Source organism: Triturus cristatus, chromosome 1_2 (genome assembly GCF_964204655.1).
Source record: "Triturus cristatus chromosome 1_2, aTriCri1.1, whole genome shotgun sequence".
NCBI classification, from domain to species: Eukaryota; Metazoa; Chordata; class Amphibia; order Caudata; family Salamandridae; genus Triturus; species Triturus cristatus.
The window spans coordinates 1,086,417,369-1,086,442,049 of NC_140580.1; the positions used below are offsets into that span (position 1 = coordinate 1,086,417,369).

General features: G+C 45.5%; 1 protein-coding gene across 1 annotated transcript in view; it reads left to right on the forward strand.

Annotated features, from left to right (window-relative positions):
* The window catches only part of CAMSAP1 (calmodulin regulated spectrin associated protein 1), a 484,517-nt gene that overhangs the window by 318,264 nt on the left and 141,572 nt on the right, over positions 1–24,681 (forward strand). The window contains exon 9 of the mRNA XM_085613485.1: positions 6,838–7,018. Coding sequence (XP_085469611.1) covers positions 6,838–7,018 — 181 coding nt within the window. The remainder of the gene's footprint in view (positions 1–6,837; positions 7,019–24,681) is intronic.

Below are 24,681 nucleotides of genomic sequence, written 5' to 3' on the forward strand. Positions count from 1 at the left end.
TGAGGGGGTGGGTCCGAGGATGAGGACCTCCGTCTTGTCCGAGTTCAGTTTCAGACGGCTGCTCCTCATCCAGTCTGCGATTGCCTTCATACCCTCGTGGATGTTGGTTTTGGCGGTGTGAGGGTCCTTGGTGAGGGAGAGGATGAGCTGGGTGTTGTCGGCGTAGGAGATGTTGAGGTTGTGGTGGCGGGCCACTTGTGCGAGGGGGGCCAAGTAGATGTTGAACAGCGTCGGGATGAGCCCTGGGGGACGCCACAGATGATGTCGGTGGCTTCTGACCGGAAAGGTGGGAGGTGGACGCTCTGGGTTCTGCCGGAGAGGAAGGACGTGGTCCAGTTAAGGGCCTTCTCTTGGATTCCGGCTTCTTGGAGGCGTGTCTTTAGGGTGCGGTGGCAGACCGTGTCGAATGCGGCTGACAGGTCCAGGAGGATGAGGGCTGATGTTTCGCCGCTGTCCAGTTGGCGTCTGATGTGGTCTGTGGCGGCGATGAGGGCTGTCTCGGTGCTGTGGTTTCGTCTGAATCCGGATTGGGGCGGGTCCAGGATGTTGTTGTCTTCGAGGTGGCGGGCCAGTTGAATGTTGACGATTTTCTCGATGACCTTCGCCGGGAACGGGAGCAGGGAGATGGGTCGGAAGTTCCTGAGGTCCTTGGGGTCCGCCTTGGGCTTTTTGAGGAGGGCGTTGATATCGGCGTGCTTCCAACTTTCCGGAAATGTCGCTGTTTCGAAGGAGATGTTGATAACCTTCCGTAGTTGGGGTGAGATGGCCGCGTCTGCTTTGTTGAATACGTAGTGTGGGCATGAGTCTGACGGAGATCCTGAGTGGATGGAGTTCATGATCTTGCGTGTCTCGTCGTCGTTGGTGTTGGCCCAGGCGGTTGGCGCTGTTGGTAATCGCCGGGGGGCGGGGAGGTGGAGTCATGCATCGTCGGTGCAGTCGTGGTGTTGAAGCTGTCGTGGATGTCAGTGAACTTGCGGTGGAAGAAGATGGCCAGTGAGTCGCACAGTTCTTGTGAGGGCGGGGATGTCGTTGGCGCTGGCGTTGGGATTGGAGAGTTCTTTTACGATGCGGAAGAGCTCTTTACTGTCGTGTGCGTTGTTATCCAGGCGGTCTTTGAAGGAGGATCTCTTGGCTAGTCTGATGAGGTGGTGATGTCTGCGGGTGGCGTCCTTGTGGGCTGCGTGGTTTTCTACAGCATTGAACACGTCGTCTAAAAAGGTGCTCTTCCTTCCATAGAAAATCAGCTGAGTGCGTAACGTTGCCTCTGGTGTGGACACCCCACACAATCATCGTTCCAAAGGACAGTGAGGAAGCCAACTCTTTATGTTGCTTGTGAACCTTGCCAATAAAACATTTTGCCACTGTGATGCAGTTCCTGTTCATTGTTGATATTTCTTTTAATGTATTGAATGGGACCTCCAAATCCAACTTAGAGATTCCAGTGGGTAACAGGAGGTCTCTTAAGCTATTGCTGTTAAATTAAAAGTCCTGTGGCCTTGCAAGTCCCTGGCTTTTAATATTCCTTCAGTCTTGACTGTGTGCTTTCTTCTTGTGGCAAAATGGTTAAAGAGACAGTCTTTGACTTATAAGTTAATAGGGAGAACCTTCTATCTTCAGCAAAGCCTGAGTGATCCATGTGCTCTCCATTTTACTATAGCAATCTTTCAATATCCTCAAGCTGATGACTTTCATGCTCCAGTTGCCTTCGTCCAAGTAAAGGAGTTTCTGCTGTTAAATTATTTTACTTCTATCTTCTCTGCTGGAGCTTTTGATAATATATACTCCACTGGTCTTCAGGAGGTCAAGCACATGGTTCCCCCTACAGAAGGCTAAATTTTGACATACAAGTCTTTGTAAAGAGAGGCTAACGCAACCCTTTGCACATTTTTGAGGACCTATGTGTTCAGATACAAAGATTTGAGTCATACGAGAGACTTATCTTAGCTATTTCTCTTTATATAAGTGGCCTTCTGCCTCTTGTGACTCATATTATAGGTCAAGATTCCTGGTGGGCCTCCACAATGTAATTGTTCAGATGTGTGAAGCCTGTTATCAAGTTCTCCAATACAATCCAATACAATAAAACCACTGTCCTCTTTTGCTTGTACAGCACAAGGTTATGGCTGATGTTCCTAAGGGGATAGTGTTAGGATTGAAGTAAAAGATACCATTCAGATTAGGCTAGGAGTAGGATTTCATTAATGAAAGACCTAAGGGATAATGCAAGAATGTGTGGTGGAGGGTAGGCACCACAGGTGATATGTTGTTGGAGATGTCTTCCATATAATGGCTGATAGAACATTTTGAAAAAGGTCAGAGTTAAGCTTCAGGAAAGAGTAATAGGGATTCGGGAGAAGGTAAATATATCATTGCTCTGTTCACAAATGTATTGGCAAAAATGTGGCCTTTTTTTCTCCTCTCTAAATATTTGTGTTTTCCAAAGACCTACACGTTAGCCACTATGGTTTTGCCTTTACTGCTACGTTGCAGTACTTTACTTTTTGCACGTTATTACATACAATCATCCTTTTGCCTCTTATAAGTCTTAATGCACCAAATTAGCAAGGTTTACTATAGAAGGAGTTTTTCTGAGTGCAAAATGTGCCCAACAGGGACAAATAGCAACTGGAAGGGCAATGCACACAACACACAATGTTTTCAGTGTATTAATTAATATATGCTGTACTTTTAAATCAAGTGAGGCATTGTCTGAAAGCTAAGCAAGATTTGTTCTTTCCTGGGAAATATGATCATAACCGTTTGTCAGAGAACAATCTCAATAGCCTATGGAAATCTAACAGGAGACTCTTCATGAGCTTGTTTCTAAAGGAACTACCACAGCATTACTGCCCGTGAGATGTGACATGAATTCTTTTTACCTTGCACTAGAACTGAAAGAGTGGCCAGAGTTCACCCAAGCCTCTAGAGATGGAATTTGCAGTCTTCAGACTTAATTTGAGTCCTACGCCACAGTTTTGCTTGTCACCACTCCCAAACTTCACATTATATTTAACAGGTGTAGGGATTGATCCTTGGACCTAGGGCAAGGAAACAAAGCCAGTAAAGCGTACTCTACTAAGGAGCAAGACCCCATATTTTATGGCTATTACTGTCACGTAGCACATCTCTCCTCATGGTTGGAGTTTGTTTAGTTTTCTCACTAGATAGTTGTAATCAAGGGCTCATGAGTTGTGAATGCCAATAAATCCCTGGCTTCCTTGGTGGTGCACTTTTGTCATACTATTGATAGAAAAGACAACATCTGCTGTAGGTAGGTAAATAAAGTTTGTACTAGAAGGAGGCGGATTATCTTCTCCGTTTATTCTCTCCTGCTACATAGATAACAAGAAAATGCACAGTAGATTCTAAGTTTAAGGACCTCATTTGGAGTTAATTTTTTTTTTTTAAATAACATAAACTTTTTTGCAAGCAAGTTGTATAAAAGAATATAAAGACAGAGGCATATGAAAAACATTCAGGCGGCCGCTTTTTATTGTTAGCATGTTTAAACACCACATTTACAATCACTGGAAGAACAGTTGGCGAAGGCCAATATGGATCACATATCATTATTGCAATTGTCATTGGTTTGTGTAAGGCTGGTCTCTTCCTGTGTCTGCAAGGATTGTCTAAGTGGCCCCCGGATGTATTTCAGCCTAGATTTGGTCAGTAATAGTGTGCTATAGGTCTCTGCGTTGATGTTGCAGCTCGTCAGGTCTGTGAGCCAGTCTGACATTTTGGGTGCTACGCCCTTGCCCCACAACATAGCCACCCTGCTTTTTCCCAGCAGCAGAGGTAAAGCAATAGATGTCCTGTAATAGTTTGGAAGTTATTTTACATAACCCAATAAAGCTACTACTAGTGGTTTTAATTCGAATCTGGTATCAGTCGTTTCCTTGAGGACGTTCTCCACCTCCCTCCTATATTCCTGAAATCAGTGGCCTTGGCATGCCAAGTGTATAAACCCTGCTTCTGGGGTAGTGCATCAGGTACACTACAATGTGGTGAAAAGTCCCTACTTTTCTCGTGCAGCTTGGGGTGTGGTAAGCTCGAAGTACCAATTTGTAGTTTATTACCTTTGCGCTCCTGTTTGAGGATATCTCTTTGGTTTATTGGAAGCAATATGACCAAGCCCCAACCGATGTCTTCATATTGAGATGTCTCGCATAGTCTCTGTCCACTGACCCTTTTTAGAGTTTGGCGAGGCGGAAGTAGTGTGGTGGAGGCATCGCCACCCCGCCAAGCAGTAGAAGAAAGTCTGCTACAGCAGTATGTGACAGCCACATAGATAGGGCTTTGCCCCAGTGCAGTTTACAAGGTCATGGCTGTAGCTATTGCTGTGGGGAAGAACTAGGTGTCAGCAAATACTCCATGACTTGCAGCATGGTATAATTACTGGCACTGTATGTGGGTCCTAAACATTTCCCTGCAATGTTGGGGTTACATTTTCAGTACACGTCGCTTACATACAATTTTTTTTGGGGGGGGGAGTTTTATATAGCGCCAAATCGACCCAAAGGTCATAGTGCTTTACATGAGCCCTAGTTGCGTTACAGACGGACACATACATTTTTTCGTTAGGCATGGGGAGATGAAGTAATTTGCCCAGAATCACAGGATGTTGAGCGTCCCTGCCGAGAATTGAACCAGATACCCCGGCTCCGAGGTCAACCGCTCTGTTAGGCCAACTCCGCTTGATGCTTAATTGGCATTCCATGAAAGACCATTTTATGTATTTTGTAATATTAAGTGCTTTTGTGCAGTATGTGCCACTGAAAGTGATTGAGGCCTGCAAACCTAAATACGGCAAATACTTTCTGCAACGTCTGTACCATCTAATTGACATTTCTGATGGCAAATAATGTATAGGCTAAATCGTTGGAAGGCTTCATTCTGGCTTCCTCATATTAGGGCAACCAAATACTGCGTGGAGTGGCCCACTTTTGCTCTAAGAACATGTTTTCTGTTTTATTGTATTTAGGGAAGATTAGGATCATGGACCCATCTCAAGAAAAGGTTCTTTCGTTGACTGGGAAGTTGGCTTTTGGGTGGCATGTATTTCAATGTCTATCTCTTTTGAAGTTGCAATAGTAGTACCTGAGGAACCAGTCTTTGTTGATATTAATCTTTTAACATGGAGCGATGTGTACAGCTTGAGAGGATTCTTCCAAAGCCCAAGATAAAGGTAATCTGCTGGTATACACCCATAGTGGTGTTGGACAATAAAGATAAAACCGGCTGACTGAACGTTGCAGTCATATATTTTCAGATCCAGGCCTTTCAGAAAGTTATCCAGGTTGACATTTGAAATACCGGTATGCATTTTGACATAGTTACATCCTATGTATGATTTTTTTCCAATTCTAATGAGATTGTAAAATATATTTTTGATCTAAATCTCATCTGAGATTTTTATTTCAATCAGTTCACAATTGGCCTGCACCTCTTTTGTTGGCCTCAATAGGACTGTCCTTGTGGCTCTGATCCATTATTTAGTGTAGCATTGACATGTAATCTACCAGATGTCTCTCAGCAAAATGAGCTCTAAACTGCTTGTCATCTACTAGCGACACATTAAGACAATAGAAGTAGTCGCACATCAAATGCAAGAGAGTCTACTTTGGGGAGTCTGGAGTTTTCAAAGAGTTTTGTTTCAGAATAGGTGTCACTTTCGTTAGCTAAAACAACTAAAATGGCAGACCAAATGTAAGTAATTCAAGATAAAAGAACTGGAGTTTACACACTGACAAAGAGGAACGTTGTCTTTGTCCTTTTCCGAGATTAGAGGAACTGCTTCTCAGAGTTTCAGGCGCATTTACCTTCCGATATGCTGTATGATGACCCTAAATGCTGCAGTAGGAGTCCAGCAAACAACTGCACAGGAGGTCGATAATAAATCACTTGTGGTGCTTAGCGTGCAGTCTGCCCTACTCCTTAAACAATACACCATGGGCTTATCCATTCTGATTACATTGTGCATCTGTAGGTAAGTATCTTGGATCTGTTGTTAGTATGTATCTGGTCTGCCTGCTTTTTAACAATTGTAAAATTCAGTCATTTGAACTGTGATATAATGCTAGGCCCAGTGTTTATCTGAGTTAGGCAGCATGAGGTGTTCGCACAGCTGGTATTTTTCTTAATATTCTCTAGAGATTGTATTGGAGCTGATGGCCATCTTTGAAGGGTGTATTGCCAAGGATGATTAATGTCCGTAGATGGAAACTTGGGCACAATGACATTTTGCTCCTGCCTTCAATCACTTTAAAGAGTCCCTCACTATTGCACCCTGCTAACCTGGAAGCAGACCTCCATGCTAAGTATTTAATTCTGTGATGGTGGTGCAATATATCCCTACAGATAATAGCTGTGCTCTGATTAGTATTGAATCACTTGTTGACTCTCCAAAACTGTTCGTTGTTGGAAAGCTGCCAGGCAAGGGTATTGATCTTGGAATGCTGCTTAAAATCCCAGGATAACCATACTGGGGCAAGATCATTTGTCGGTGACAGCTGTGTAATCTTCTAGTCTCAAGCTTGAATTTCTGACAGGCCAACTTAGCCTTTCATTATTTCGAGGTTGGTAAATAGTGTCATTAAATTAGCTGAGGTTGACTTTTATTGCAGCACTTAGAAATGACAAAAAGTACAACATTAAAGTATACATGAAAAACATGATTCAGCCGAGTTCAAATAAGTCACGTCATTATACTAAAGTAGTTGTAATTATTTTCTGCTTTTTTTATTTTTTTTCCATGCAATGCAATAACCTGCTAATGTATACATTTTTGTTGCTAGTTTGAGTAACGTTTACCTATATTGTTACCTAATTATTTTACAGCTAAGACAGCGTTGCATCAAAAAAGCAGTCGGCCTCCAATTCCCATCTCAAATGCCACTAAGAGAAGTTTCATGGCCAGCCCGGCAGGCACATCTCTTCCAGTAGATGCACAGTCCCCTGTTCATGTTGCGCCAGAAGCTTGCAGCAGGTATTACCTGCACCCTGAAGAATCTGATTCTCTGTAAGTAAGGCTTTCTGCCCTAGATCTTTTTCAGTTCATGCTTGATTTTTTGTGAATTTCTTACACCATCCTGTCTAGTATGTTGTCCTAAACTTTAAAGGATGCTTTTTTATGTTTTCGTATCTATTTTCAGTGGGGGGTTTTTGCGGGTTTTTTTGGTATATCTGTTATCAATTTCGACTTTATTCAAAGGAACATTTTAGCATCTGGCTACTGACCGCTTTGGCTGTCTTTGGGACTACTAATATCGTCAATACAGTGATGCTGCCAATTGCAGATGGCTATAAACTGCAAGTAGTTCCTGTAGTTTTTTCTATTTTCTTCCGTCCATGCTTTTGTGTATTATATGAATAGTGAAGGTTAGACTTGTTGCCTTTACCAGGGCTTGTTTACTGTTTCAAGAACAAGTCTGAGTGTGTAATTGTGTTTGTGCGCATGCCAGAGGTTGTGTCTGTTAGAATAGCCACTTCAGACACATTTTTACTTTGTAGTAGTATCACCAAACATTTTAGCTAGTTGGCACCTTTTAGTACACTAGCTCGTGTGGATGCTCTTAAACAGTATGGGATTCATTCAACTTACAAAACAATATATAAAAGTTAAGATCCTATGTCCATCTCTTGTCCAGAGAAAATTACATAGGTCCTAAGGCGGGAGGCCGTCTAATACTGATTTGGATGGAATTAGGAGTTTCTGCATCGTAGGATTCTCACTGATGGTCCTAAACATAGAATAGTTTTGCCTGCGTGCAGGGACCCCAAGACACATAAACACATATGTATATATCTTGAGACATCTGTGGTAGACACCCCAGAGTTGAACCGTTTGTTGGCATCTCCGTAAGTCTTTGACAGGTCAGCTTTAAATGCATTTTTCTGCAGGAAGAGAATTGTAAATAAAAACATACCACGTTGTAGCACTTGGGGGTAGAAATTTGCTATATAGTCAAACAACTTGAGAAAACGTGCTCTGTGATGAGGAAATTAAGGGAAATGCTGTCAGGTCAAAAGTTCACCATTTGCCATCAGCATACACTTTAGCTTTAAGGAAGCCAGCAGCTTCCATTACCAAGCATAAACTGTACTGCCAGTTTGCCACAACCTTTGTTTTCCAGCTTATGCTGCCTGGACACATAAGAGTTCTTCAACCTATTTTTTCTGAAAATTGTTCTTCAAAAAAACTATTTTTTCAACTTCATTCATGTCTTTTCAAGACGTTAAGAAATTCCCTGTGTTTCAACGTTTTAAAGAAATGTTCTTCTCTTCATTATGACTTCACTTCTTGTGTCCCTCCTGTGGGAGAAAGAAGGCTGCTTATAATCCCCAATAACTATGTTTGGTCTGCCTCTTTTACTGTCCCTATTGTCAAAAAATGGCACAAATGGATCTTAAAGACATAGAAGAAATATACCTGAGGAGCAAACAAGAAAAATGGAGAGCAGAAGAGGAAATGAAATGGAAGAAAAGAGACAGGACTTCCTCGAATGTGCCAAGTTCCTCTCATGAACAGGACACCCAGAGAGGTAGATCCAGGGAGAGAAACCACTGAAGGCATCACCAGCAGTGCTCCAGATGCTCATGAACATGTTGAGCGCACTGGTCGATGTCAACGTGTTTGCTGTAGAGAATCTCTGCAGTTCCGACTGCATCGATAACAACCCAGTTACAATTCCACAAATTCATGGTACCTATTTCATTGACAACCACTCAATGTCAATACCACCTCCTTCGGTAGCAACAGTTAAAACGCTGTCAACAGGGCAAGTCATGACATCATCACATCGCTGACCTTCAACGATGACTTCACCTAGACGTTGGCACTCCAACAGCAATACTCTCCATGGTGTCCATGACTCCATAAGATCCACATCGATGATCAGCATAGAAACACTCTACGGTCTCCATTCACACACTGTCCTCAGCTCATTGTACCACTAAGACCAAGAGTTTCCATTCCTGAAGAAGACCCATTATAACAGGCTTCACAGCTGCTTACTCTTCCACCGTTTCCAGGAACTAGAGTCCTCTGGCACCAACAATGCCAGAGTCACCTGTGCCACAAGAAGTAGTAGAAATAGTATCAAGGTTATCGGACCCACCAATACCCTGTTCATCATGTACTCTAGACAGTAAACTCTGTCCTACCCTCCAGGTACATCAAGAGAATATACACCAGACTAATCATACACTCCTACGTTGACTCCGGCCTCTCCGTTAAGGTCATCCCCAAGTAGATGACATTCTTTCCATCCAGGATGTCCTCGTCAGAGGTACAGCAACAAACGAATAGAGTTGCCCTGTTCGACTGTATGGGTTATAGTGAAAAAATTAGAACCCAAAGCATCTCTAAACCGATAGTACCACTGGTTCCAAGCTAGCTTCACGGAGGTTGCGGGACTGAAATGTTTAACTCCAGCAACTTTAAAATCGTCTGTTCCAGGTCTCCTCAAGAAATACAAGCCTGCCCCATAATATCCTGTATTCCTGTACCAGAAACCAAAACCGGACTTTGTTATAGTCACTACAGGGTGTAGGAAGCATCCATTGGCATGAAACATCGGTGCCACCAGAGAGAGAAAGCAAGAAGATGGAGGCTGTGGGCAGGGAGGTCTATGGTGCAGTAGCCCTCAAATCGGCAAGTGACTGCTGTCAGGGGGGTGTTTGGGTGTTAACCCCCCCACCCCTAAACGTATTCTGTAGTAAATAGTTGGGTACAGGTGCTTTGTCGGGTATGGTGAGGTGTTTGTCAGATTTCGCCTTGGGATTTTATGTACACATGTAGACAAAAATAAGCACGCACACTTTTGTCTCTGTTTTAAATTACTCAGAAACTGTTAATTTATAAAATATTGAGTTATAGGTAGCCCTCACAATCCACTGTCCTCTCCCTTCCTTCTGCTCCTTAAGGCCCCCTTTCTGCTTTGCTACTCATGTAATCTTTTTTAGCCCGCATGATTGCTGGGAAATCTGAAGCTCACACCCCCACAGTCTTACTGACCAAGCTTCACCCCTGTCTGCTCTTCTTGGTAGGTAGGACAAACCACTATGGGAATCCTTGCTCACTTTTGTGGAATATCTACCAAGAGACAGAAGACAACACTTTAAGTTTTACATGAGGGATAATTTGTCTCTAACCAGGTCATAAGTGCAGCCATCGATACAGCAGACCTAACAGTGACTACTTTTTGCCATGGCATAGCTGTAAGGCGAGCATCACGGCTATGTCGAACATCACTGAAGCCAGATGCAGAATTAACAAGCATTGGCATAGCCAATAGGTCTCGCTTTTGGGACCTTCTAAGTGTTTAGTTATGCAGCACAATATTATTGGTGCAGCAACTGTTGCATGGCTAAACACTTAAAAGGTCCCAAAGACGAGACCTATTAGCTATGCCAATGCTTGTTTTATTAGCTCATGCAATGAAACACCGCATGTTGCAGGGCTTCTCCGAGCAGTTTGGAAACTAAGTCTGGATATGATTTCAAAACTGATGAGTTCAGGTACATGTCACTCCACTGCCAGACAACACTTTGAGCGAAGTTAGCGGTGTAGTTATCCTGGAACTCTGGCACGCTCCTGGCATTGTCGCTGAGCTCTCTCGTGCGGTCCCGCAGAGTCCAGCGCTTGCAGATCCTTGGATCGGCTCTGGCTCGGATCTCCCAGTAAATCTGTTCACTCCCCCAGCTCTATAGAGAAGTATAAGGGGGGGTGGGGGTGTAGGGGGAGGTTCAGGCGGTATGCGTGAGAGTTGACGGTAATATCAGGGGGAAAGTGTGTGAAAGACAAAGTTAGGCTGGAGGCAAAGGACTTCACAGAAACAAGGCAGTGATATCGAGGAGGGCAGGGAAAAGTAGACGGAATGAGAGCAGCAAGTTAGAGGACAGGAAAAGTCACTACAGAAGAGGAATGAGGGCACGAGACTGCACAGGGTAGGCAGGAGAGAGCTCGCCAAAGAACAGTAGAGCATGTGTAAGAGTAAAGAGAGACAACAGGAAAAGCTGGACAAATGGATTCCCAAAGGCAAACGAGTAAGGCGGGGAGGTGCAGTCGGGGAGAAAATTGAGGTAGGGTGAGGAAACGGAATGGTGGAAGATAAGCGTGACTGGGATGGCAAAGTTCATAGAGGCTGCCGTAGGGTGGTGGTGGTAGGGAGGGCGGGGGGGGGGGTTGGATTAGAACAGGGACACCACACAAGTGAAATATGGAACATGGGCGTTAAAAACGTAACTTGAGAAAACAGGAGATCCCAGAGACAAGTAAGGGAACGTGGGGTGGAAAGTATAAGAAGAAAGCGAGGTGGAGCAAATTTTAACAAAAACGTTTACTATATGAAAGTATCCTATTTCTCTTTTTTTGATGGGGAATTGAACTCAAAAAATATAAAGCAGGCCGATAAAATATCTTTAAAACGTTGGATCCAGAGGCGACGAGCACTCTACAATGTTGCACTTTAACCACTGTTAAATAAGCAGTGAACTGGAGTAAAACTGCAGTGTTGCAAGCTAATGTGAAACCGAAGGTGAGAGGTCACACGTCGAAGAGAAAAATGGTGCGGCCTTCCTGACTGTGGAAGTTGATAACGTTCCCTCTCTGCGGGGAGCGCACACAACAGTGTTAATACGCGTTCCTGTGAGAACAACAAGCATTCAGAAAAAGGGAAGCTCTCACATCACCGCTTGAGGCTACGCACAAATAAGACTGACCTCGGTAATGTTAATGAGAATGGAAACACAGAGCATTCAACAGATCATTAATACTTTTACAAAATGTTATATATAAAATACTATTAGTATAATAATCACTCAGAACTAAAAAAAACAAGCCTTGAGGCTTGAAGTCCGCGAGCAATGCGAGCGGCAAAAGTGAAAGTGATTGCGCGCGCAGCATGACGAGAGGAAAGCCAGATGGCGCCTCCGCTCGTGCTTGTGCGCGTAACCGCACACTCCATGCCACCGAAATAGCTGTGGTTGGACTTTCAAAAGCCCACTCACTAAATGTCTCGCCAGAGCAGCACATGTACTGGCTCAGGCGAGATCTAAAAATAATGAATGCACTGTTATCGGATAGAGGCTTCACAGCTGCAGATACCTTACCGTAGAATTATCCCCAGGTGTCTGACTGGATCTGGAAATTTTCCATGAGCAGTACCCTTGCGTGCCGGTGTATGGCGCATTTTGGTTCCGTGTGGCATCATCTGCGCCAGGAGGGACATGCATGGTGCGTATATAGGCGCCACTCCAGCGCTTAAAGGTCTTTTCGTTCCGCGCCAGTCGGCTCAAATCCGGGAAGAGCTACCCCTACCTAATTTCTGACTACTTTTTTTCAATGTTTTGTTTTAGTGTTTTGAGGTTTTTCCTCCTGGTGTGGCAGGTTATGTCATCCAAGAAGGCTGGCTTCAGGCCCTGCTGCGCCTATTCCAGCTTAATGTCCGTGATGGATGTAGGAAGGTGGAATCTGACTGCATGGTTGCCCCCACTTTTTTACTGGTGTTTTGCTGGTTTTCGACTTGGCTGGGATCCTGCTATTCAGGATCCCAGCCTATCTGCTTTCCCCTTTAAAATGATTGCATGTACTTTAGGTACACTCCAGATTAGATTCTGGGGTACCCTTATAAGTCCCTAGTATATGGCATACTATGTACCCAGGGCATAAGTACCCCAGAGGCCTACCGGGTGATGCAGCGTGTATTGTGCCACCCCTGGGAAGCCATTTAAAATGATACAACAGGTCTGCTACAGCAAGTAAGGTGGTGTATGCACCCATTACTGAGAAATAGGTTCCCTATATCTCCATATCACTGCACATATAAGCCTATCAGTCCCCCCATGGCAGGCCTTATCAATCCTGAAGGCAGGGTGCCGGGTTTTATGTGAGAGGGTGCCCTTTATTCCTGTGTTGTTTGTGATGCAGCCAGACCATATACTCTTAAGTGCATTATAACCTTGCGGTAAATGCTAACTTTGGAGTGGCTGCACGGAAACATGTCGTGTTTGGTGTCAAACACGTCGGAATCATACCCCCACACCAGTAACCGGTGTGGAAGGTATGATTCCACCCTACTAGAGGGAGAAATATGACTGCATTGGTATACCCTGTACCAGCTGTGCAGGCCCTGGCATCACAAAATGGATGCTGCCAGCCACAGACACGATTCTGCCCTCCTGCTGGTGGATGAAACTCCGGCAGGGGTGGCCTGGACAATAGGTTTCCTGTCACCGGGAGGTGTGACCACCTCCCAGACAGGCTTTAGTGTATTGGGGCTGGGTGGGTGCACTCCAAGAGTGCTTTGAAGTCTGCACTGGGGGCACATTTGGTGTCCCTGTGCACAGTCCAGCTCAAACCGGTTGTAGGGGCTACCAACCCCTCCTCTGGTGCGAAACTGGACAAAGGATATGGGTGTAGCCACCCCTCTGTCCAGACCTTCCCATAGGTGGGTCCCCAGAGTTTGTCCCACCCCTTCCTTGGGTATAAAGTAGGAGCCCCTGACTACAGGACTTAAGTTATTACCTGGACGAAACTCTGCTACAGAAACTAGTACTTCGACGATCTACATTGACCTAGATGACTGAAGAATCTCCCTTGGAGTAAAGAGTTACTCCCTTGCTTGGCAGCACCAAAGACGCATCTGTCCGGTTTGCATCTCCGAAGCTCCTGAGGACTCCGAAGAATATTGCAACACAGGAAGTGGGCTCCCGTGGTCTCTAGGTCGATCTGTGTGCTCAGGAAGTATCCCTCGTGGAGACCGTGCAACCCGAACCCCTGGACACTGCGAGCATTTGCAGCAGCATATGCTTTTTGGCGATCCCTGAGGCTGTGCTTTGGGCTACTTGTAGTCCAGACCCCGAGCAGTGATTCCACTGAAGATTACTCGCCTACACTCATCGAGTGACCCATAGGCTGGTATTGAGTGTTACCTCTGGAGGTCCCTTCGCGATCCCTTTTCCGTCGACTTGTGAGTCCCTGAGAACGGTACTTTAACTTTTAACGGGCTTATCTGGTTGCTCCAGACGTGCCCTGACTCTCCATCGCTTGGGTAGTCCACAGGACCTTGCTGGTCCACACCGAAGCAATTTTCTCTCACAGCGTGGGTTGCTGTTGCCAAGGCTTGTTGGTCTCCAATCCAGACACCGACCCCCCAGCACTCTACATTCTTCGTGGGACAGCTCGCCTGCGGACTGTCGTCGTCGACGCCTCCTGGTCCCCGTGGCAGTGGAGTCCAGCTTCACCTCTTCGCACCTGAAACACCCGACATCGGTGGGCATTCGTCTTTCGTGCCCCTGGTCACTGGCAAGTGACCCAGACTCTGTCCCCTCTGCTTACAGGTTCTTCACATCTTCGATCCAGGCTTGGATCACCCCGGACACTTCTCCTTTCCACGGCAGCAGCACTTTGCAGCACATCGCCATTGAAATCAACGACGATTCCCGAAACCATTTGACACCTATGCACCCAGCTTCCCTGGGTGAGGTAACACGAGTACTCCAGTGCTCCCTTTGGGTTCTTGCCCTAGAACCCTCGAAGTCTAAAGGGGTTTGCTCAAAGTCCTCTCCTAAGTGTCCTTATTCTTTAAAATTCCAAACGCGACTTTCCCATTGAATTGTACGGGGCTTGCAGCTGTGTTCTCACACTGCACACGTCTGCCGTGCGTCTCCTGTGTCACTGCATTGGGTGGTTCCTTGGGGTCCCAGCGATTCTACATGCTCTAGGCACTGTCTGGTCAAATCGTTGTTCTTATACCACTATCTTAATATATGGTTTGGTTCCGACCCCCCACCCCCCAGGCCTATTGTATAATGTGCTATTTACTGTCGTTTAATAACTGTATGATTGTGTGCCTTGCTCTCTAATCTCATAAAGAGGTTAGTAGTGTTTAGAAATAAATACATACATTTTATATATATACCTTGTGTGATTCTCCTTTCATTTAGTCATTCAGGAGGTTATAATCTGGTAAACCAAGCTGCTTTACACACCTTCAAGACTTAGCTTGAAGGCTGCTCTCCATAGCTACCACTAGGATAGCTTTCAATAAACCTGATCATCAATAAGGGTTGTTTGGACTGGTGCAAGGTGCCCACTAGAACTAGTGGACAGCATATACCAGGCCAACTTCTCACAATGGACCCGCACTTTGTATGCCTCTGGTTCCTCGAGCGCAACCACAACCCGAAGGCCTGCTCTGATTACTTTGCCATGCATATAAAGGCCTTGAGGGAGCAATCCCTCAAGCTCCTGGCAGCTTGAGGTGCGATGCTTCGATGATCCCATGAGCGATCACTTAGTCCGAGGAGTTTGTTGCATTCAAAGTCATTGGGTCATTCGGGTAAGTCCTGACACTAGAAAAACAAGTCCTTGAAGCATGCTTCGACTTCTCCTTGTCTATCGGCCGACGAGATGAGTGGGCATCCCTTGAGGCCTGGCTCTGTGGTTGAGCCAGCGCATGTGCTGGCTCAAAGCCTCCCTGAGTTTCTGGGAGCCCGGAGTTATGCCCGCCCAGTTGAGCAAAACGTATTTGGGCGGCCAGCTCCCTTCGGTGTGCCTTTGGGCCATACTTCATCCTTGCTGGCAGCTCCGAGTCAGTAAGACCCCATGTTTCCTCCTCCTTCCTTCATTATGTCTGAGGTGCCTTGATCTGGTCCTGATGTGCACTCCATTTGAGCCCTTACACAACTGTCCTCTCAGGCTTCTTACCATCAAGACAGCCTTCCTGGTGGCGATATCTGCCTGGAGGGTCAGTGAGCTTCAGGTCATGTTGTCCAAGCCTCCTTCCCTGAACATCTACCCAGACAAACTGGTGCTTCGTACGAGGGATTTCTTTTTTCTGAAAGTGGTCACTCCATTTCACATAGGCCAAACCATCACTCTGCCTACTTTTTAAGCTCTGCCTCATTCCTCCAAGGAAGAGGAGCAACTTCACCATCTAGAGCCAAAAAGAGTGTTTTCTTTCTACTTTGACCACACAGAAGTTCCGGGTTGAGGACCAAATCTTCATGGGGTATGTCGAAGCGAGGAAAGGACGGGCTGTGCAGAAGAGGTGGATGGATTGTGATGGATTGTGATGGATTGTGCATTCTATAAAGATTTGTTATGCCTTCGCTAAGAAGCAACCCCCAGAGGGTTTTCGTGTGCATTCCACCAGAGCTAAAGCGGCCACCACTGCATTAGCTTGCGGAGTTCTGGTCCTGGACATCAGCCAGATGGCAACCTGGGCTTCCTTGCACACGTTTACCAAACACTACTGCCTGGATAGTCTGATCTGTAGGGATGGGCCTTTTGCCCGTTTGATCCTGCAGGACTTCCTCGTGTTACACTGGTCCAGAGACCCACATCCGAATAGATATTGCTTCGATGTCTATTCTGAGGTAAGGACTCTAAGGCTAGAAGTCTATATCAGATGGACAAGTTACTTACCTTCGGTAACGCCTTATCTGGTAGAGATTCCATCTTACCCACCCATTCTTCCTGTTCTGCAAACGGATTTCTCGGGACAGGGCTTTCCCCTTTTAGTGCCCTAGTTTTCCACACCAGTGGTCAGTGTAGTTTGTGGCTCTGCGCATCTGGTGTGGATAGTCATGAAAAGTTACTGACGTCCGCATGCTCGGTGGTGCCCATATAGGCACTGTGCATGTCGCTTTTGGCGCGGACGACACCAAGCGGAGCTGAACGACACCACCTATGTGCGTTCAGGGGGTACCTCTCAAGTTCCGGATTCAGTCTGATGCTTGAGGATAATTCCAAGGTAAGGTATCTTCAGATAGATAATCTACCAGATTAAAAAAAAATTAAAAAGCGTTACTGACGGTAAGTAACTTGTTCCTCAGGCCCTGCACTCTTTGGGCCTCATGCCGATTAAGAAATGGAAAGGATGTTGGCCTAGCGGAAGAGAAGCATTTTTTATCATTCACAGTTCCGACATAGAGACACCAGACCATGTCAGAGGCAGAGGTTTCTCTCCCCTTAGTGGTCCTACTACTTCAGTCTTAGAGGCAGCAAACACATCATCACCACCCACATTATCCCCAGAGACCTATCTGTAGCAGATAATAGCAACAGCACAACTTTTATAGAAATTACACTTCAGGAAAATCACAATCCCACAACAAAAATAAACCGTGAGCAGAAGACTTCATCTACTCTGCTTGCCACTCAGGAGGGAGGGAGTATATCAAAAAACCTGAAAGATTGGAAAGCGATTACAACTAACAAATGGGTCTTAATGATTGTCCAGAGAGGCTACTACATCCAGTACAAGTCTCCACTACCAACAGTTCCACCGAAAAAAAGCACCATCACTTCAGCTACTTCATCTTCAGGCAGAAAGAACAACAGTACTCCAAACAAAAGCAATATAACTGATTCCTCCATCACAAAGAGGGAATGGTATCTATTCAAGATATTTTTGCTTCCCAAGAAAGGCCCCAAGCAAGAATCCAGACCCATTCTACATCTGTGGCAAGCCAAAAAAGACATTAAAAAAACGAGAATTTCAGTATGCTAGCACATATCATTGGAAGGCTCTGGAAATTCAGGATGCAGATTTTCACATTCCAGTTGAGAAAAAGCACAGGAAATTTCTCTCCTTCCTTTTTGGCAAAACTCACTACCAATACAAGGTACTACAGTTGAACCTCAAATCGTCTCCAAAAATCGAATTCTTCAAATGCATGACAGTAGTCTCAGCCTACCTCTGCAAAAACGTTTTCATCCACTCATACTTGGACGTTTGCTGATACAAGCTCAAACTGCATGTCTGGTGCAAAAGGGTTTTGACTTCACTGTTGGATTGTTAGACTGACTAGGTCTTTGTGTGAATCTAGAAAAACCAACCACTTCTCCAAATAAAGTTCAGTATTACCTAGGAACACCTCTCAGAGCCATCACAGGAGAAGGGCTTCCTTTGTAGTACAAAGTGTATACTGTTTCTCAGAAATGTCACTATTTACTACACACAACAAAGTCATCAGTGATACAAGTTTCCTTTCTCCTGGGCCTGTTTGCTTGCATTTTCCCAATTCCCAGTGCATGCCCCAACATGAGTATTGCAAGCATTGCTGTAGTAGCAGCAATGCTTGGAAAATCAATGGTCGCAACATCATGACGATCAGGAAGACCGGATATCTTTGACTCCACAAGCTAAACAGTACCCTCAGTGATTTCAGTGATGGCTCAACAAGCAGGATATTCTCAAATAAGTCCCATTTATGAAGATCTTGCTATTGCATGGATTGGATGAGGAGCATGTATTAACGATCTTACAATACAAGGTCAGTGGTCTCACAAACCTCAACTATACCACATCAGTGTATTCTAGTTCAAAGCAGTCCATTTAATGATTTCAAGTTCGACACTCCATCCTAGTATACCGGACATAGAGATAACAATTACCTGTAGTCAGTTTTATGGGTTATTCTTACATCATCACCTGTGGCTGTTCCTGAAGAAGGCATAGGTTCACATAGGTGGCAGCGCGCCGGAAGACAAGGTCACCAGAGGTCTTAGCTGTCTCTATGTTGTAATTTTGACCTGTTCATGAATTGGTGCTGATTTTTAATTACGCGCTTGTAATGTTTTAAGTGGTTCTTAACGCACTCGCACTTTCCTGCTCCTGCTGTTCCACCGAAGCTTGGCGCTGTTTGTGTGGAGGGACGTGGCTCCGCCCCTGATTTCCACACTTCCGCTACGGGGGGCAGTATTTAGACCGCCTGTGTGCCTTGCCGCGCAGCGATAGGTGGCAGCGCGCCGGAAGGCAAGGTCACCAGAGGTCTTAGCTGTCTCTGTTGTAATTTTGACCTGTTCACGAATTGCTGCTGATTTTTAATAACGTGCTTTTAATGTTTTAAGTGGTTCTTAATGCACTCGCACTTTCCTGCTCCTGCCGGTCCCCATTCCACCACAGCCTGGCGCTGTTTGTGTGGAGGGACGTGGCTCCACCCCTGATTTCCACACTTCCACTACCGGGGGCAGTATTTAGACTACATGGGTGACTGGCCGCAAAAAGGGTGCGCCAAGGCAAGCCCGTCTGCGCCCATCCGCGGCCGGTCGCAGCCAGCGCCGGCCATGCTACCCATTTGCCCAACAATGAGGTAATTCAGTGGTCTAGTCATGAGCTGTTAGCCCTTAATGATAAAATTTACCCTAAAACATATGGCTGCAATCTGGCAACGGATGTGTACCCCAGTATATGCTCTGAGTGCAATTGGGTGTCAGGAGATACTACAGGTCACCCAGGCTCAATTGATGTTAAAAGGGAGCAGAGCAAGCCAGTTGAACAGATCAGGGCATGTCTTATAAACTGCAGATTCTTACCGAAGCATGTGGAGGATTTGTGGTTGCTACTGGCAGAAAATGAGTATGAGGTCATGTTCTTGACTGAAACATGGCTGAAGGACGATACCCTAGCAGCAGTGGCATTAGCTATTCCACCTGGCTATAAAATATGCCGCACGAATAGGGAAGCTGATAAAAGAGGAGGGGGATAGTGATTATTCTAAAGGATTCTTGGGACATGGCTTCCTCAGCATTGTCGAATATGGATGTGATTGAGGGTCTTAATTTCTGTATTAACCCTTCAACCTCCTTTTCAAACCAGCTGGTTTATAGACCTCCAGATTGCCTACCTAATATACACCTGGAACTCTGCAATTACATTGCGCAGAAATCTCTACTGTTCTCCAACTTTACGGCATTAGGGGACTTCAACCTGCATGTAAACTACCCTACCTGTGTTCAGGCAATGCAGGTTGTTTCCTTTCTCAACGGTGCTAACCTGCCTCAACATGTTCAACTCCCCACTCACAAAGCAGGGCATACCCTTGATTTGGTCTTTTACAATATTCCAGTCCCTGAAAATGGAAGTGCCAAGCCCATTGACTTGGTCTGACCATTGCTTAATTTCTTTCTCCTTTAGCTGTCCAGCCAACCTCTTTTATCCATGGATCCTAATGCAGATACTTTGGCCTTAAATAGATGGATCGCTGCTGCAGTAGAGTCCACTGCACCAGCCAGTGTCACTAAATCTATGAGGAAATCGCCCTCAGCCCCATGGCTCTCGGAGGCACTTAGGACAATGAAAAGCAGGTGTAAGTGCTTGGAGTCACAATGGCGGATGGACTATGACACCACTGCTAAAATGATATACAAGAAATCTTTGAAAAAAATGTATAAACTGATGAAGGAGGCTAGGAGGGATTACATAGCCAAGTGTTATTGATAACGTTGATAAGCCTAGTAAGGCTATTTTCAAGGTTGTCAATTCCTTCCTTAAGCCTCGTGAACTGGTGATTGACGCCCAGCCTTCTGCAGCACTGTGTGAGAGAATCTGACTATTTTGATAATAACATTTGTAAGGTTCACAATTCCTTTTCAGCAATAGCTGCAACAGTCAAATCAGATGTGATGGTAAGGATTACACCTATGCCTCTCTTTTCAGAATTTACTCCTATGTCTCAGGAGGCACAGGCTGCGATCCAGGGTTGTAAGTCTGGTTCACCGGAGGTCCCGTGCCCTCCTAAATTGTGGAAAGAGTTGGCACCTATTTCCAGCTATGTGCTGTCCAAAATATGGAACACTTCCCTTACCACAGGCATTTTCCCTGACTTATGGAAGCACGCCACTCTCCTTCCCCTTAAGAAGAAACCGAATGTTGATTCAGGGGAACTGAATAATAACAGACCTATCTCCTTGCTGCCAGCACCAGCAAAAATACTAGAAAAGGTACTGAAGCGACAATTGGCCAAGTTCATCGAGAGCCATAACATCCTGCACAATACGCAATCTGATTTCCGTGCTGGCTTTAGCACAGAGACGGTGCTATTAGAGGTGGCAGACTCGGTAAGGATGGCGCTGGATTCAGGGGCATCAGCTATGCTGGTGCTCCTGGCTCTTTCAGCAGCATTTGACACAGTAGACCACTCAATACTGGTTCAACGTCTTTTGGACATTGGTGTTGGGGGTTCAGCCCTGGCTTGGCTGAAGTCATTCCTCCATAAGAATACACAAAGGGTAGCTCTACAACCAGATCAGTCCGACCGCAAACACTTATGGTGCGGAGTGCTGCAAGGGTCGGCCTTGAGCCCTCTGTTGTTCAACATCTACTTGGCCCCATTATTCTCCCTGATAGCCAACTGGTGTGTGAAGGCGATTTCCTACGCCGACGACACCCAGCTGGTATTTCCTTTTAATGAACAATTGGAAGAGTCTTTCAAGACCTTTAAGGGCTGTTTAAAAGATATCGCCCACTGGATGAATAACAACAAACTCAAACTGAACGCCGATAAAACAGAAGTGATGTTTTTTGGTTAAAACCAGCCCTCTGCTGCAGATCTTTGGTGGCCGGTGGAAATGGGTTACCAACCACTCCAGTTGGCAATGCCAAACATTTGGGAGTAAAGTAGCAGGCTGACTTATCTTTTTCGGCCCAAATTCAGCAGGTGACAGCTGCCTGCTTTGGCAGTTCGCAAAACCTGCAGAAGTTTATACATCTGCTGCCAGAGAATTGCCGCCGGACCGTAGTCCAGGTCACAATGACTTCTCACCTGGACTACGCGAACGACCTCTACCTTGGCTTACCTTGTTAAGAAACTTCAAATGGTTCAGAATGCGGCTGCAAGATTGATTAGACATGTCCCTTTTCGGCAGCATATCTCTCCGCATATCAAGGAACTACATTGGTTGCCGGTAGCCAATAGGATCAAATTTAAGGCCTTAATCTTAGCTTTTCGGTCAATCCATGGAACGTGCCCTAGCTATATGAAACAGAGGCTAGGTGCCTACAAGCAGACTCGCTCACTGAGGTCTAATTCTCAGAACCTGCTTTGCACCCCACGAGTTAAGAGACCTCGGATGGGTGGCAGATCCTTCATGCTTGGTGCGTCCATGTTATAAAATTTCCTGCCTAGTGCCCTGCGCCAGATTGCCTCTGAAACACAATTCAGGAAAGCAACAAAAACATGGCTTTTTAATCTAGATTAATGGCCTGTAATCCTCGGTCGTTGCGGGACTCTCGCATGCCACCTGTTAATATAGCGCCGGGACACCTCTGTTGGAGGTAGCTGTTCGCGCTTTACAAATGGCTGTATTATTATTATTATTATTTAGCTCTCTGAGCGGTCTTTCCAGCTCAATGCACAGAGTTCTTGTACAGATGGACAATACCACCACCATGTACTATTGAATTAAGAAGGAAGGAAGAAGATCAAGACCTCAATCATTAGAAGAGCAAGCAATTCAGCATTGGAATTCAGTGAATTGCAAGTCCTGACTGTGGAGAGGAGCCTTTAATTCAGCTCCATTAAGCATGGTTTATGCGAAGGACAAATCCTCATTTTCTGCCTAATTTACTCTCCCCAATCCATGTTAATCAAACTATCGACTTGAAAAGTTTCTTTCCACAACCTCTGAGTTTGAGAAAGAGCATTACACACATTACATGTAAACAGACCAATTTGGAAGACAAAGCATATTTTTGTTGCTTTTGTTAAGCCTCACTTGGGAAATCCTATTTCTTAGCTGGACCCTGCACGAGGCAAGGCACCCAAGCTAAGTTGCGGCCAAGTGTACACTACATACTGTAGGTATGGCACATTCTGCACACAAAAATGGAGCCGCTATTGCTTTACTGTGAAACATATCGTCAGCCCTGCCAAGTACCACACATCAGCCGTTAGACTAACGTATTTCAGCGTGGTGGTCGGCATCACCGCACTGAAATGCACATTATAATGCCTCCTCAGCTGTCAAAGCGGGAGCGCTGCTAATGCACCGTTACTGACTGAAATTAAGCTGGAGTGTCAGCGCGCAGTCACGCTTGCTTGGGGCCTGGCTCAGCTGCCCACAGCTCTAGATGCTGCTACAATGTAACACTGATAATTCATTGCCAATTCACCCTATACCGCGTGCCACGGCATTACTGTTACAACTGACGTCATAGTCCATGCCATGTGGCTACTACTGAGATGGTGTGGTCAGGACATGAGTTGTCCGACACACAAAACGGTTCGGTCCTGCCTCCCCCGGCACAAGTGTGCGGCATTTGAAGTTCAGGAGAATACGTTTTGGCTACTGCTGGCTGAAATTGTAGCAGCAAAGCTGAGCTTGCACAGTGCAGCTGCAGCCCAGAGCACACCAGACCGGAGAATGAATCAATCATGTCTGGCATTGCCGCGGGGCTGGGAAAGTCTGTCCAAGTCATTGCGGCTATCTGAGGCATGTTTACAGAATTGTCGCTCGCAGCCTCGGCTCTTTGCAAAGAAACAAGTGCCAGGAGTGAGGTTACGATCCAAGTTGCTTATGCTGCTAATTCTTAATATAACTTGCTTTTGTATGCAGTGCCGGTCAGGACCGTTTTTCATCTAAGTAACAAGAAAGAGGGAAGGGGGGGGGGGGGGAGCTAGTTGTGGTCCAGTATGCGTGCCCCCTGTGTTAATCTCAATTCCAGCAAAGGGTAACTGTTCCAAGTGTGGGCGCAATAGTCATCCACATCAAAGAGAAAACAAGTGGGTACAAGAGAAACCTAGGTCTAAACCCCACAGACTAGAGGCAAGCGCAAGTCTGGTCTCTTGATGCCCTCACACATCCCAAGGGATGTCATGCTCCATCATCGGGCATTGCTCCTTGTTGGCTGGCACTGCAGTGCCCTAAGGGTCCCCCGAAGGGTCGCTTTAGCGGAGATCTTTTCTTGGTACTGCCGTATGATGAGTGAGGGTGTGAGATATAGGGTTCTGAAAGAAGAGTGAGTGAGTGAATGATAAAACTAGCTAAGGGATACCAGGGAGAATTAAGTTTAATACATAGGTTCCCTTGCCAGGTTAAAAAAAAAAAAAAGTAGGTCGGTAGGTCGTGTGTTACTGGTAGCCGCTGTACCAAGTTCTAGAATATTTCAGGGCTTATCTTCCCTGCTACAGAAAAGCAGTGGGCAATGCCGCACCAATCTGCATGTATGTCATTCATTCAGGTTTTCACCTGAAGTTTTGATGTTTGGGGCTCACTGCAGGGATGCTGATTCTGGGAGTCGGGCATGGAGTGCTAAACTTCATGCCCGCTTCATTTAGCCATTGGGCACCAAATTCGCATCTTTAAATCTATGGATTGTGCTCTTATCCAAAAGGAAGTCCTTTCACAAAATGTTTTTTTTTTAAATACACAGAACATACATTTGAGTAATTTTGATGCAATCTAAAGAGGAAAAGCAAGTCCACTTTTGCTTGTAACCTTTCAACCAGTTTGCAGTTTCATTTGAGAGTACAATATATATATATATATGCATAGTGAAAATAAATATGGTGTTATTTAGAGGAAGTATACAAAATAAGCTGCCTGACTGCCCGCCCTTAAACCGCAGTATGCAGTCTGTCTCCTCACAGCTGCGCTCACCATAGTTTCAGCTAGTGAGTTGGCACACTAGTCTAACTCGTTTTTGGTGGGGGGGTGACAGTAGACTTGGAGCCATTGTCCTAATTGGTGCATTGCAACTGAAACCGAAGTACTGCCCGTGAAAGACTTATTTAATGTTTAATCTCATGGTTACACATTTGTTTAACAGTGCGATCAGGTTACAAGAGCACTAGGTTAGTGGCAGTGCCCTTTAATTTCCAGTGCTTTTCAAAAGTTTTAAGATCATAGTTTCTCATTGCTCAGATAGGTGTAATTTCTGATATTTATCTCCC